We start from the raw sequence: 14,002 nt of genomic DNA, 5'->3' as shown, positions 1-14,002 counted from the left end.
TGGATTTCTGTGTACAATAATGTTCTGTTTCTGCTTCAAATACTCTCAGCATTTGTTCCCTTAAATGCTTTTAAGGTATTGTTTGTCACTTCTCAATGGTAGTTACTGTAGCTTCTTGTACTTCATTAGCAACTGAAATATACTTTATCTTAGAATTAATATAAACAGTAAGCAACACATGTACATATCAGAACTTAAAACTTATGAACAAAAGCACATTAAAAAGGGAAGTGTTCAAGTATTGCATTCCATGATAGGCTGTGCATTTGGAAAAATAAGATGTAAGTTAAGTTCATAGCATGTTGATGTTGTTCTGGCCCTCTAATGAAGACTGATTGGATTTTTCTGGAGGATGTTGATAAACTACCTTTTTCAGTCATTCTTAAGTACCCAAAGTAAAGTGGACTTGGTGGTACAATCCATGTCTATGTCAGCCCAAGAGTGAATTCCTTTCTCACTAAGCTTGAGGGAGCATTTGAAAAAGGATGAAGGCAAGGAATGGGGGCAAGGATATGTAACCAAACAATGCACTGTCTAACATAATAAATGTCTAACATAATATAAAGTCTGGTTTTCTTCCTCCTTCAGGTGAAGAAGAGAGTACCTCACGGCCTTCTGGGTGGGCTTCGTACCTCCACAGCTGGTCAGGACTTCGATAAAACAGTGGAAACACTGAATCTTTGAAAACATTCCACAACTGCAAAACTGAGAAATCTTACTGTAGATCTGTTGGTGTTGTAGTGTTGAACTACAGGGTTTTATTTTTGTGGGTTTTTTTCAACTTTTAAGGCTCCACCAAGAAAGAAGCCTGCAGTAGCTCTGAAAGATGGTCTTATGTTATGCTCTGGCAGCAGTGAACTATTTTTCTTGTAAATGTTAAAGCTCATAATAAGAACTATGAGAAGTGAAAAATTCATTGCAAATAGCTTGGAAACAGAATTTGTCAACCTGTGATAACTCTTTTGATATCAGTTTAAAAGTTTGAGCTTATATTAACTGGAATAACTAGAGTTTAGATTTTAAGCATTTAAAAGTGTTTACAGTTGCTTTCACATATCACTGTCAGCTAGCTAATCTATATGGTTAGTGCTACTCTCTGCACATTTAAGAAATTTAAAATTATTTCCTCTCTTGTGATGGCTACAATAATTAAGATAATTAAGAAACAGAAAGGGCATTTTCTGCTTTAAAGTTGTTGTCTTTCTTAAATTATTTTGCTTTTGCAAAACATGAAGGCAACAGTTCACAAAATGTAGAGGGTGCAAATCTGTATGAAATGCAGTGCTTGTCACACCTGGGCATGGTACTGTAGTAGAGATTAACGGCATCTATGGAAGCCTTAGGATAGTACTCCAAGACTCAGAGGTCCTAAGTGAGTTGAGGAGCTTTGTGAGAAAGAGCTTAAACTAGGGCTTTTTAATCTGAGGTTGGAAGTTTGTGGAAAAGACCAGGAAGAAATGTTCCATTACTGTAACAATGTCTCTAATTGGATGACAAGACTGCTCGTACTGACTTAGTCATAGTGAAGACACTAAAGAATGAATCTGAGCCCACAGGTCAGACTCCTAACATTAACTTCTGAGAGAAAGGAATGAAGCTTTTATCAATAGATGCAATTTAAATGTTCTAATGAGTGAAGATCTTATTCTCTCCATTACCTGTGTGTGTGTGTGTACATTGTTTGCGCAGATATTTGCACAGATGAGATGGTCTCTGTTCCAGGTTACTCAACAGAATGTTATAGGTTTTTCCCAAGAAAAATAAATTTCTACCGTCTCTTCTTCTATTATCAACACAGCACCTCTTTTTACCTTCAGTTGTCTTCTCCCTTATACAGTCCATAATGCCTTTCACCATCTTAATTTATTTGGAAGGTTTTAAAAAGCATACGCATGTGTTTGAATCCTGCTTATGTTTAAACCAGAGTCCTTCTGTCTTTTTCACTCATATTTTCATATGTTGTTTTACAGAGAGTCTTTCCCTGGTACCCATACAGATACTAAATAGGGTTCTTCCTTTCCTATCTACCTTAGCTCTGAAGAAATTATGCTTTTCCTTTAATATTGCCTTATTTCAGGCTGAGATTAATCTGAACATATGAACAGCAGAATGGCAACATATTGAGAATAAACTATTCTGTAGGTTTGCCTTTGGTTTAATTTTTTGCTTGTTGTATCTATTTCAGTACATAATCAACAAAGCCAGCAGGCTTTATTTCGGTATTTTAATTCCTTTTCACTGTCTTAGGCACTTCTATTTTCTTCCCCTCCAATATATATTTTAACTGGAACCTTTATGGTTTGTGCTACTGGGGAAAACATCCTCTGGGAACTTTCAGAACACAGAACTGATCAACAGTAGTGTGAGGGACAAGTCTTTTAGGTGTCTGTAGGTAGCAAACAGAAGGCTATGTTTAGACTTTCTTGCATTTGCCTTTGGAATGATTTGGACCAGATCTCAGATGCTGGATTCCAACTCCTTATTCAGCTGGATTTGGTTAATGTTATTCAGAAGAATGCCAAAACAGCAATAGGAGAGATTTGAAACATATAAAAATAAGTGCTAGTCATCCTGCTGTGATTTTAACAACGGAAGCACATGAGTAGAAGGGTATGTCTTTGTCTCACTTAGATCACACTGTTTGCTGCTGACCTGATTTCCGCTATTGCTTAAGAGCTGTGACAAGTTCCTCTTAAAATGCACATATTTCAGAACTGTAAATTATTGAACATTGTAAGCTGTGAATAAAGGTGTGCAAGTAACATATATCACTGGCTGTATGAAATACCAGTTGCTTATTGACTTCTTTCAAGTCTGAGTTGCATGCTCACTGTTTTTAGTAAAACTTGAGTAACGTACTTATGAATGGAGTGAACAACTTGCATTAATATATTTTTTTTACAATGAAAGATAGAGATCTTAATGTAAAAATATTTTAATAACTGTTACTAAACTGTTTTCTGTTGTTAAGATTGCCAGAACTTACCTATGTGGCAATAAACTGACTATAAGAAAATAAAGTTTAACAGACACTTGAGCGAATGGCATAGAAGAACATGAACTGGAAACAGGATTATTTTGCATAGAGAACTTTTTATATGTCATGTATTTGCATTTTAATGTACAGCATTGTAGCTGTGATTTGCTTTCAAAAAGCAGTTTAAGGTTTTAACTAGTACTGCTACTTCTTGTTATACTGTGGTGCTCTTTTTTGGAAGAGCACTATGCTGACTTTGCTTTCTGGTTCTTTTTGTTTTCTTTACAGTGTCACATCTATTAGAATGCTTCACATAAGGAAGCAATAATAATAATAATAATGATAATAATAGTAATTCTGCTGTCACTATACAGATTATATATTAAGTAAAAAGCAAAAATGGGAGTGATTCAGTGTTCCCAAACCTGCACCGTGGCTGAATTTTCAGCTATCTAATGCTGACTTAGAAATGGGTTATCTGTCTTTCATTTTCCCTTTACCCAGAAGGGAGACTCACCTGTGCAAGCAAAAGTGCTCCAGCTGAAAGACAGGAAGATCAGAACTTGTCAGGCTGTTGTATAGATACGGCCAGTTGAATCCAGGGTTCAGGATGGCCAAAGGGAACCATGTTAGAAGTTATACACAGGAGAGTAAGGTTGCTTTTTTTCTTTCATGACCCTCCTTCCCCAAAGTAGAACTGTGAGGATACACGGTTATATTATTTTCTAAATTTAAATCCTCCTTCGTCCATCTCCCTCCATCTATTTGTTGTGATAAGAGATGATATATTATGAAATTGTGGAGGAATGCCTAAAAATTCTCCTTACTTTGTACTAAGTGACTTTGAAGCCAGTTTAAACATATATGCTTCATTTGGCTTATGCCTTAGCTTCACCCAGTGCACCAATACTTCCTAAACTACCTGCTAGTTCTACTATTGTTGGTACTGTGAAAATATCCCCTTAGAAGCCTTGCAAATACCAGTCATCACTCACAAGCTGAGAAACCAAATGTATGAAGAGATAAAAATATATTTGTTGTAGTAATTTCAGAATTGCTAGTCTGATAGATAAGTATTTTGTTTGGAAATATGTTTCTGGTGGCCTTTTCATGTGGCCATCACATCAATAAAATTCACCTTTATGCAACAGAGTGACCTTTTTTTCCATGAATGCCTGTGTCTACCATTGTATTGAAGAGATTTTATGGATCTGGTGTAGTATCCAGAGCCTCTACCTTGGAAGGCAGCTACAGCAATGGATTCTTCTGGGTGAACAGAAGAGAAATTGGTTTGTTCTAGGGTTTAAAAAAAATTTAAAAGCTCATTTAAATGGCTTCAAATGTATTACTAGATTGTCACCAGCAATCTGACAATATTAGATGTGAAGGAGAGGAGGGTTGCAGAAGCTGCTAATGACCTTATTAGCAGAATTGCATTTAGTGTGTTTGAGTACTAACTACCTTATAAATCAGCACGCATTTCTAATTGCACTCAGCTTTGAAATGGCCATAATTACCTCTTCCCTACTAGGCTGTGATAATTTTTCTTAATATGCTTAATTGTCCTAGTGCAAAGATTACATGCTCAGTGGATGAAGAGGTGCTTGGTTTGATTTAAGCAAGAGTTTGGTGTGTTTATTTTCTTGCCAGCCATTTTTCTTAGACCATGCTTATTACAGAAATATGTGGTCAGAGATGGGATCATAAGCTGTGCAAAGAAGACATAATAAGTGGCTATAAGGGTCAAAAAAGAGAGCCAGTGAACTTCTAACAGCTTTCACATAAGTTTATATATGCTATGGGGAAGGGAAATAATAATCTCACTACTTTTTAAATGAATTTGGTTAAAATTTATCATACGGTTGTGAAAGGATGAGAAGATGTATCTTAGATTCAGGTGTTTCGTTCCTTTCCTTCCTGTCCTGTGTTTCTCAGGCTCATTCTGAGGATTCAGGCTGGATTGAATAGTGAAGACTGAGAATAGTAAAACAAGTATGGAAATGAACATCAGTTACTACTCCAACAAATCAGCATGCCTTGGTATTTGCAATTTTTTTTTTCCACTGTCAGTTGAATGCCTAAAGGCTTCTTGAGAATCCAAGGTAAATGTAATGAGTGTCAAAACCAGTGTTCTCTTTTGGGTGTGGGCACAGTCCCAGTCCTCCCACAGCAGCCTTTGAAAGTGTTTTAAATTGATAGACACATGATAGCAGCTGTGTTCGAGCATAGGATTTAAGTGGGGTTTATTGTTTCATTGCCTGAAAATCGAAGCTTGTTCTGAGAACACTCAGACTGTTTCCTGAGGGGAGGTACATACTAGCTCTTGGCTCTCTTGCCCTTTGCAGCATGCAGAGCATCTCAAAAATAAAAAGCATAGAAACCATTATAGAGTTTCAGAAAAAGGCTTTTACACAAATGCTGTTTTACTTTTATTACTCCCGTTTGTGGAGTTAAGTTGCTGATGCTCAGCATTACTCTTGCCAAGGGAGAAGGCCAATCGCATATTTTTGGCTTCAGCATCCACTTCTTTATACAGACTAGTTAATGCTCCTCTCACATCTAGTCCCAGCACTGGCTTAAACCTGCAACTGTAGCAGTCCAGGTGAAGCTGCCCACCTTTGCAGGGGGACAGGTGGGTGGTCCCTCTGCTCCAGGGGCAAGGGCTACAGCCTCTGCAAGGGGATAAAAGCAGATGGTGGGTATAAAACCCTAAACAGCTCCTGCTGTTGACGTGGCAGCTCTCTGTCCCTGCCCTGACTACCCACCAGCCTTTCTCTTGGAAACTGGTTAAACCAGTTGATTGCAGTGGTGGGGGACAGTGGATATCTTGCAGGAAGAGGATTTTCAGAAAACGTAGAAAAGCTAAGGATAGGCTTTGTAACATTCTGGGAAAGATGGGAATTGCAGTGACAAAAAGTCTGAAGTAGAAAAATTACACACTTTTACTATAAAAAACGTGAGAGTAATACCATGAACTCCAAGAGTCATTATTTCTTAAAGTACCTGTTTTGTGGTGCTGCCGTAAGTTTTTTCTTTAGCCTTTACTGTGTCTGCACGAGTACTGATCTTGTCATGAAGCAGAAATTTATGCTGCTAAATATGGACATTTATTGATCAATTTTGCAGAAATTTGAGATTGATCAATAAAATTTATGTCCTTGGTTTTGCAGTCTCCTTCCCTCTTCCAAGAAAAAATGATGCTGAATAAACTAGTTGTGTCTAAAATGCATGAAGCAGAAATCTGACTGCTTTTATATGGATGTCAGAATGATCGGTAAAATGTCTTCCAGTATTCTGATCAAACTACATATTGTTTTTAATAATAGCAATGTTTTTTAGAGATATCAAATAGTGGTCAAAACTTATTTATTCAATTGATTAGTGGAGTTAATAATGTTGAGCAAAAATGTGAAACCTAAATAATTTTTCACCTCTTAATTCATTAACAGCTTTGCTGAAATACTCAGCTAGACACATGTTCAAAAATTATTCCTACTTACATGGTCAAACTTTCCTTCACTGTTGCTTTAGCTTCATAGCTTTGGAGGTGTGACATGAACACCGACACAGTTTACAATTTAAATCCATTGATTATATTAAGGTGAACAACCATGGGGCTGCTCTGCTAACAGGCTCTCAGAGTCAGAATAGGCTTAGATTGGATATTAGAAAGAAATTCTTTACTGTGAGGGTGGTGAGGCCCTGGAACAGTTGCCCAGAGAAGCTGTGGATGTCCCATCCCTTGAAGTATTCAAAGCCAGGTTGGATGAGTAACCTGGTCTAGTGCAAGACATCCCTGTCTGTGTTTAAGGTCCCTGATGTTTAAGGTCCCTTACAACCCAAACCATTCTATGAATCTACCATCTGCAGTTGCATGAAGAAAGCAAAAGCTTGAGCAAATACCACAGTTAGAAGTTACTTACTCAGGTCTCTTGGTCTCTTCATACAACTCTGGTAAAATCATAAAAGTAAAGTAGTCTGGAAATAGAACATCAAAAGCATATGCCTACTTAAAACTGCATTTTACTCTGGTCTTAAAGGGAGAGATGAGAGTAAAAAAAAAAAAAAGCATTAATTTTGTGATTAATATGCTGGTCTGGATACATGGAGTCCAAATTCCCTGTTTTGCCACACACTTCCTTTGTGAATTTAATTTCAGAGTCTCTGTCTCTATTTCCTGACTTGCCTGCTGGGGATAATGGCACTTCTGTACCTGATGCCAAGTGCATTAGCAGCAGAATGTTAAACTTTGTGATGGGTTTGTAAGCTGAAATAAGTAGGCAGATTACCAGATTTTCTTTAAACTACATAGGAAGAAAATTGTCGTAGTCTGCATTATACTGGAATGGAAGGAATGATCTCCTTACGAGTCTGTGGTGTGTGTTTTGTGAATCCTATTAAATTACTTGCTTAAGTATTCTGGACTGAATTTTACAAGTTAATTAGGATGCCAGTATGGTCTAATACTGTGTAATGGATAATTAATAACAATTAAGAATTGTTATTTCTGTTGTAAAGCAAGACAAAACAAAAATTTAAATCAGCCCCCAGGGCGCAAACTTGCTGCAAAGTGCAGACAGTCTGGGGAGGGAAACTGTGAAACTGAATTCCTGGCTTTTCTTGGTACTTAGCGTTTCCAAAAGCTGCTAGTACTTAGTGTTTGGCATTTGTACATGTTTGGGGAAGGCTCTCCCACTCTCTATGAGAATGCCTTTGCTACTTTGAGATTATATTGCTAGCAGACCAGGCTTTAGGGATTTCATCTTTAAAAGCCCTGGAAAACTGTACATGATGCAATTCACTTGCTGTTAAATCCATTAAAGTGCCCTCCAAAGGAAGCGCCACAACGGCTACGCTTGTTGGCTGGCACTGCCTGTTAATTATTTCCAGAATTTACTGGTTTGAAGCTTGCGGCCCTGGTAGTTGCACACCTGCCCAGCCAGCTCCCTGCCTCTCAGGCTGTGCTGCTCAGAGGTGCTGCTCTTTAGCAGCCAGGGACAGCCACCTCATACAGCTCCCCAGGAGGATCAGCAATGAGAGAGAGCCTGAAATCCTCGCAGACAAGCTGAGGTTAATTAAAGACATTCATGAAGCTGCCTACAAGTAATGGCAGACTGCCCAAAGCAGATTAGAAAAAAACTAAAGGGTTGTATTACCTTCAGCTGGCACAGAATGAGTACTTATTTAGGTGATATAAGGAAGCTTTACTGATAGACTCATTAAAATGGGTGGGTGTTTTGGGGTTGGGTTTGGTTATTTTGTGTTGGTTTTTGTTTTTTTTAATGGGGGGGGGGTGGTGTGATTGGTTTTTCAACATAATCACACCATTGTTGAGGTTGGCAGGTACCTCTGGAGGTCACTTGTCCAACCTCTCTGTTCAAGCACAGCTTCCTGCAGCCAGATTCCTAGGACCACATCCATATGGCTATGGAGTACCTTCAAGGGTGGAGACACAACCTCAACCACAGACAACCACACCCAGTGTTCAGTCACTCTCACAGTGAAAATTTCCCTGATGTTGAGAGGGAACCTCCTATATTTCAGTTTGTTTCCCCTACCTCTGTTCCTGTAACTGGATTCCACTGAAAAATACACTAGCATTGTCCTCCTTTTACCCTCTCTTTTCAGATATTTTTATTAATAGGTAAGATGTCTCTGAACCTTCTCTTCTTTGGGCTGAGCAGTCCTAGCTCTCTATCTCTCTCCAGGAGAGGTGCTCTAATCTCTAAATAATCTTAGTGGCCCTTTGATGGGCTCTTCCAGTATGTCCATGTCTCTCTTGTATTGGGAAGCCCAGAACTGGGCTGAGCCCTCCAGGTGTGGCTTGACCAATGCTGAGTAAAGGAGAAGGATCACATCCCCCTCTTCTGGCAAATCATCCCTTCCCTTTATACTCCATCTTCCTCTTTATGCAGAAATGTATTCACTGTGATGCTAAAGTCTTGCTGTGTTTGATTCCTCGTCTTGGCAAGCAAAACTGAACCCTGTCAAGGAGAAAAATAACAAATAAACAAAAGTACTACAGACAGTCTGAGTTTCTAAGCTGTAGTCCTATCTAGAACCATGCTTCTGGCACCACCATCAAATACCTTTTGTGCATCATAGTCCCCAAAAATTACATTCTTTTCCTGGTTCTGATGGATACCAAAGTAGATTGCTCCATGTTTGAATTATTTTTTCTGATCTATGCTCACTCATCCCTGTCTACGCTGATCTTCACTAGCTTAATATATTCCTTTGAGCTGTCTTCTTGGAGCCATAGATAGATATTTCCTTAATCCTGGCAGGCAAATATTTGCATTTTTCATTCCAACCCGCCACTTCCTTGTTCTGCTATTAAGGATGGCAATGGTTAGCGATACAGACAGCTCAGTAATACCACCTTTTCTAATATGCTCCTTTCATCTGTCCATAGTCTGCCTTTGAACCTTCCCTGATTTGGAATGGGGTCACTTCTCTCCAAGTGAAGTGGAAGGTTTGGCCCCAGGTTTGGCAGCGTTGGAGGTAACTTTCTTACATTTGCTTTATAAACTTCTGAGCCTGAGCGAGGAGCTAGCCTTTCCCCCTCGCCGTTGCTTATTAATGCTGTTATATGCTTAAATAATGTTGATCTAAACCGGACTCCGGCTCCAGCAAAACTCACCTAAGCATATTTGGCGCCCCAAGGTGTGGCGACAGCTTTCTTGCTACAAATTATCCTGCACTACCCAACCGCGTGTAGGAAACGGTGAAAATACTTGGAATTGTTTTGACAGCAATTTTCGGTTATGGAAAAAGAAAAAATAAAAGAAGAAGAAGAAAAAAAGAAGCCGAAATACACAAAACCAGCAACAGCCGCTCCCAGGCACCTACACATAACTCTGCGGGGCGTTCCGGCCGCCGCATCTCCCGCAGGGCTGACAGAGGAGAGGAACGACAGGGGGACCCCAGCTCTTGGCAGTGACTCCCATTCCCTTCTCGGGCAGGGCGGGGAGATCCCATATCTCGCTGGTGCCTCCCCTCTTTCCCGGGCAGGGCAGTGCGATCCCAACTCCCGGCGGTGCCTGCCCTCTTTCCCGGGCAGGGCGGTGGGATCCCATGTCCCGGCGGTGCCTCCCCTCTTTCCCGGGCAGGGCAGTGCGATCCCAACTCCCGGCGGTGCCTGCCCTCTTTCCCGGCCAGAGCGGTAGGATCCCATGTCCCGGCGGTGCTTCCCCTCTTTCCCCGCGCGGGGGCGCAGCGGGGCGCGGCGCGGGCGGAGCGCGCCCCCCGGCGGCGGGCGGTGCCGCCCAGCGCCATTACCGCGGCCCGGCGGCTGGGGGTGGCGGCCGCGGCGGCGGCGGGGATCAACTGTAACAGGTAGGAGAGGCGCAGGGGCCGCCCGCGCCGTCCCGTCCCGCCTCCCGCGGCGGGCGGCTGCCGAGGGCGGCGCTTTGTGTCGGCCGGGCCGCTGTCACCGGCTGCTGCCCGGGAAAGGCGCTTTCCCGCTGCTGCCGCGGGCGCCGGCGGGGTCGGGCTGGGGTCCCGCCGAGGGGACGGGGGCCCGCAGCCGTACAGGGTGTTCCTGCTGCCCCCCCTGTGAAGTGTCTGTTCTACGGGGAAACTTTTCGGGGTCCCGGGAGCCGCAGCGAGGGGCACTGCAGGAATCCCTTCTCCCGCAGTCCCCTCCTCGGCGTTAGGCGCTCGCTCGGAGCGCTGGGGCGGGCCCTGTGTCCTTGTTAGGGCGGTCGGGAAGAACACCCAGAGCTGGGGCTCGCTCGTCCCGGGAGCGGCGTGAGCGCGGTCTGATGCCCAGTGCGTTAAAAGGCGCCCTGTCCTGGGCGGGTGGTGGCTCTGTTAAAAGCGTCATACTGAATAACCTCGGGTGTGGATGTGGTGAGATTCGTGATGTTTTATGCATATCCCACAATTAGCAAGCAGCCCTGTCTTGGGGATGGGTTAATGGGATAGAATACGAAAAGCAAAGGCTGCTCTGCTTATTGCTCAGCGTTTCAAAGCCTCACCTGTGCAGTTGTTTCTTGGGAAGAATGGCCCTAATTAAAGCACTTGGCAAAGTCTTGTGCTAATATGTCAAACCTGGAGGTGAGGGAAGGAAAAAGACTGATTTTGTAGCTGCCTTGGGATGCAGGTACAGGACGGCTGCTGGCACACAAACTAGCCTGTCTCAAGACTGCCTTATCTTTCCCGTGCCTGACTTCTCCTGCAGGCTTCTCCAGCTCTCCGCCATACCTCTGGAGAAAAGCTGTGGCATTTGCAAAGTCAGGCTGAGTTTGGGGTACAGAGGTGCCATCCTGAGCGAGGTGAGCCAGCTCTGCTCCCAGGGTCAGTACCCTGATGTCCTGGGCAGGATCTCACCAGCCTTGACCAGCTTTCGCTCCAGCTGCAGTGCAGCCACATTAGAAAAAACATGACTTAGATAAACATGACAGTGTGGTTCAGGTGTCCATATGTATTGTGGGTAACTTGTTTCTTCAGATGTTCCAACAGCCACTTGCTTTCATAGTGGGTGGTAGATGCTTCCAGGCCAGGATTCTTTCTGCATTCCTGAAAGTGGCCGAGTTGTCAGTATTTGTGCCACTAGCGTCAGTCGGTCGCGACTGTGCATAGCTCTATGTCTTTCGGCCCCACACAGGTGCTCCGGCTGGGCCGCCTCTTTGGCCAGGTAAACAGAGCAGTTGCGTATTTGGCATCTGTTCTGCTGAAGTTGTCAGGGAGCGGGCCAGCTGCCCTGCTGGTACATGCTTCCGAGGATATGAGCTAAGCTACACCCCTGGCACAATGAGAGATTTTGGGACAAAGTCAGACTAGAGCCTCTGCTTGCAGAAACTTGCAGAGATGAAGTAGCAGGAGGTTACCTGCAGTGGCATGTGGTTGGCCAGCACCTCCCGGGAAACACTGGTGGCAGCAGAGCCACCAGTGCCACAGCTGGTGGCTCAAGCATCCTTTCACAGCAGCAGGAGCAATCATGCTGCCTCCTGGCCAAGCAAATCCTCCCGTGGCTGACAGTCAGCCTGGAGTCCTGCTGCTGGTGCTGTGCCCTGAATAAAAACTGTTTGTCCAGTAAAGACTGGACGTGGGGCCCCTTGGCTAAACTGGCTGGCTTCCTCTGTTCCTCTCACCATTCTTTTGGGGTGAATGGTTGTGTGGAGGACAAGGGGCTGTGCTGTGGTCAGGGAAGTGGAGGTGCTATGTGGCACACTGTCACAGAAGCTTGGCTGGAGGGAGCAGAGGGAGGTGCCAGCCAGGACAGCAGGGCTGCTCATCAGGCAGGGTGGCACAGTGGCTTGGCTGAGCTCCTTCGGAAGAGCTGTTTCCAAATCATCTGGCTGTGGGGGTTTTCTATAGACAGTTCCAGTCCACTGAAGTCAAAGCAAAGGGGTAGGGCTCTTGAAAGATGTACTTTGATTTTGTAAAATATAAGGAGGGAAAATTAAAAGTTGATGTGTTTTCTTGTTTTCGCTCTTTGGGTTTAAAAAACCCACTAAAAATGTGACTATTCAAACCTACTTCTTGACAAAATGTAAAGTGATCTCAAAGGCCTCCACAAGCTGAAATTCCCAAGGAGTTTTGTATCTTGACTTTTGGATCCGATTTAGAGAGATAAAGTAATCTGAGTTTTGGTGAAGAAAGAAAAAAGGAAAGAATGGTCTGAGGTCTCTCTAGATTTAGTACAAGGAAAAGCGGCAGACATCTGGTCAGCAGGTATGCACAAGGAAATACTCTGCTTTTTAACTTTCTTTTCCCCCCCTTCTTTGTTTTATGGAGGCCTTTTGAACTTGAGTCACTCCTGTGGCTTTTGTTTTGCAACTAGAGGAACTTGGAGCCTGGTGCTGTCGCCATTCCACCAAGGAAAAGCGGCAGACATCTGGTCAGCAGGTATGCACAAGGAAATACTCTGCTTTTTAACTTTCTTTTCCCCCCCTTCTTTGTTTTATGGAGGCCTTTTGAACTTGAGTCACTCCTGTGGCTTTTGTTTTGCAACTAGAGGAACTTGGAGCCTGGTGCTGTCGCTCGAACAGTCACTGAGGCACAGCTTTCTTGCTCAGAATCACGCTGGGAGACCAGCCTGTCCTGGAAGAGGGGGATTTGGGTAAGGAGGGATGCAAGAGGGTCGATGCTGGGTAGTGGTGGGCTGTTCAGGATTGCTTGGTGCGCTGCCTGGGGCTGATAGCTCGTTGTGGCAATGCCTGCTCACTTTATAAATGTCCTCTGAGTTTTGTGGGCAGCTTTTCAGCTGGTTGTGCTGAACTCATCGTGATGTGTTATCATTGGAATAAGTTTCATATGTGGTTAAGAGAAAAACATTAGTTTCTCCATTCAGAGCCATTATTATCTTAAGCTTTTGTAGTTTCCTAGAACAAAGGGAGTTTTTCTTTGTAGCAAGAAATACAGGCCAGCATGCAGCAAAATACTGGAAAAAGCCAGGTCCTCTTTACTCCAAGTATAACTACACTTGAAAAACTAGTACAGACTCATTGGATTTACAGTTCTTATTCCACTGTAGGCTGTGAAGCTGAAAAATGGGGGCACTTCATGGTGTTACTGGCTTTGATAGGGGATTCTAAATAAGAAGCTAAATGTGGTGCTGCAGTTTGGTCTCAGTTGTAGTGCACAGGTCTTTTTCTTAGAACTTGCTCCATACAGTTGCTGCAGGGGAACTACTAATGGTCTGCAATATACAGAGGGTGGTTTGCACAGTTAACAAATTCTTTTTCAAGTTGCAGTGAAATATTTATTATTGGAGCACTTAAGGCAATCTTTTCAGCTCCTGCAATTGTGGCTTCATGCTGTGTGTTAGGTTACACATCCTGATTTGTCTGTGCTTTGTTCTCCTCCAAAGCCCAGTTCAAAAGTTTTTCACTCCATAATGCAATCTCTTATTACTTTTCAATGTAGGGAAGCTTTAATTATTAGCTGTGCTAAAAGCAGCTTGATAATCAGTGGGGAAATTACTCATGTCAAGCCTTTCCATGATGGGAAGTGCTGATGGCAAGGAAAATGAAACTGACAGTCACATTTTCATAGCCAAAGCCTTCCCTTGTCTAA

General features: G+C 43.0%; 1 protein-coding gene across 2 annotated transcripts in view; it reads left to right on the top strand.

The window, feature by feature from the left end:
• GCC2 (GRIP and coiled-coil domain containing 2) overlaps positions 1-4,125 on the top strand; it is a 31,755-nt gene extending 27,630 nt beyond the window's left edge. For both annotated transcript variants that reach the window (XM_041468466.1, XM_041468465.1), the window contains one exon: positions 589-4,125. In XM_041468466.1, the coding sequence (XP_041324400.1) occupies positions 589-659 (71 nt within the window). In that variant the 3' untranslated portion in view covers positions 660-4,125. The remainder of the gene's footprint in view (positions 1-588) is intronic.
• The last annotated feature ends 9,877 nt before the right edge of the window (positions 4,126-14,002 follow it).

This window comes from Pyrgilauda ruficollis, unplaced genomic scaffold (assembly GCF_017590135.1).
Source record: "Pyrgilauda ruficollis isolate IOZ18807 unplaced genomic scaffold, ASM1759013v1 scaffold22, whole genome shotgun sequence".
NCBI classification, from domain to species: domain Eukaryota; kingdom Metazoa; phylum Chordata; class Aves; order Passeriformes; family Passeridae; genus Pyrgilauda; species Pyrgilauda ruficollis.
This window is presented reverse-complemented; position numbering and strand designations above follow the sequence as displayed.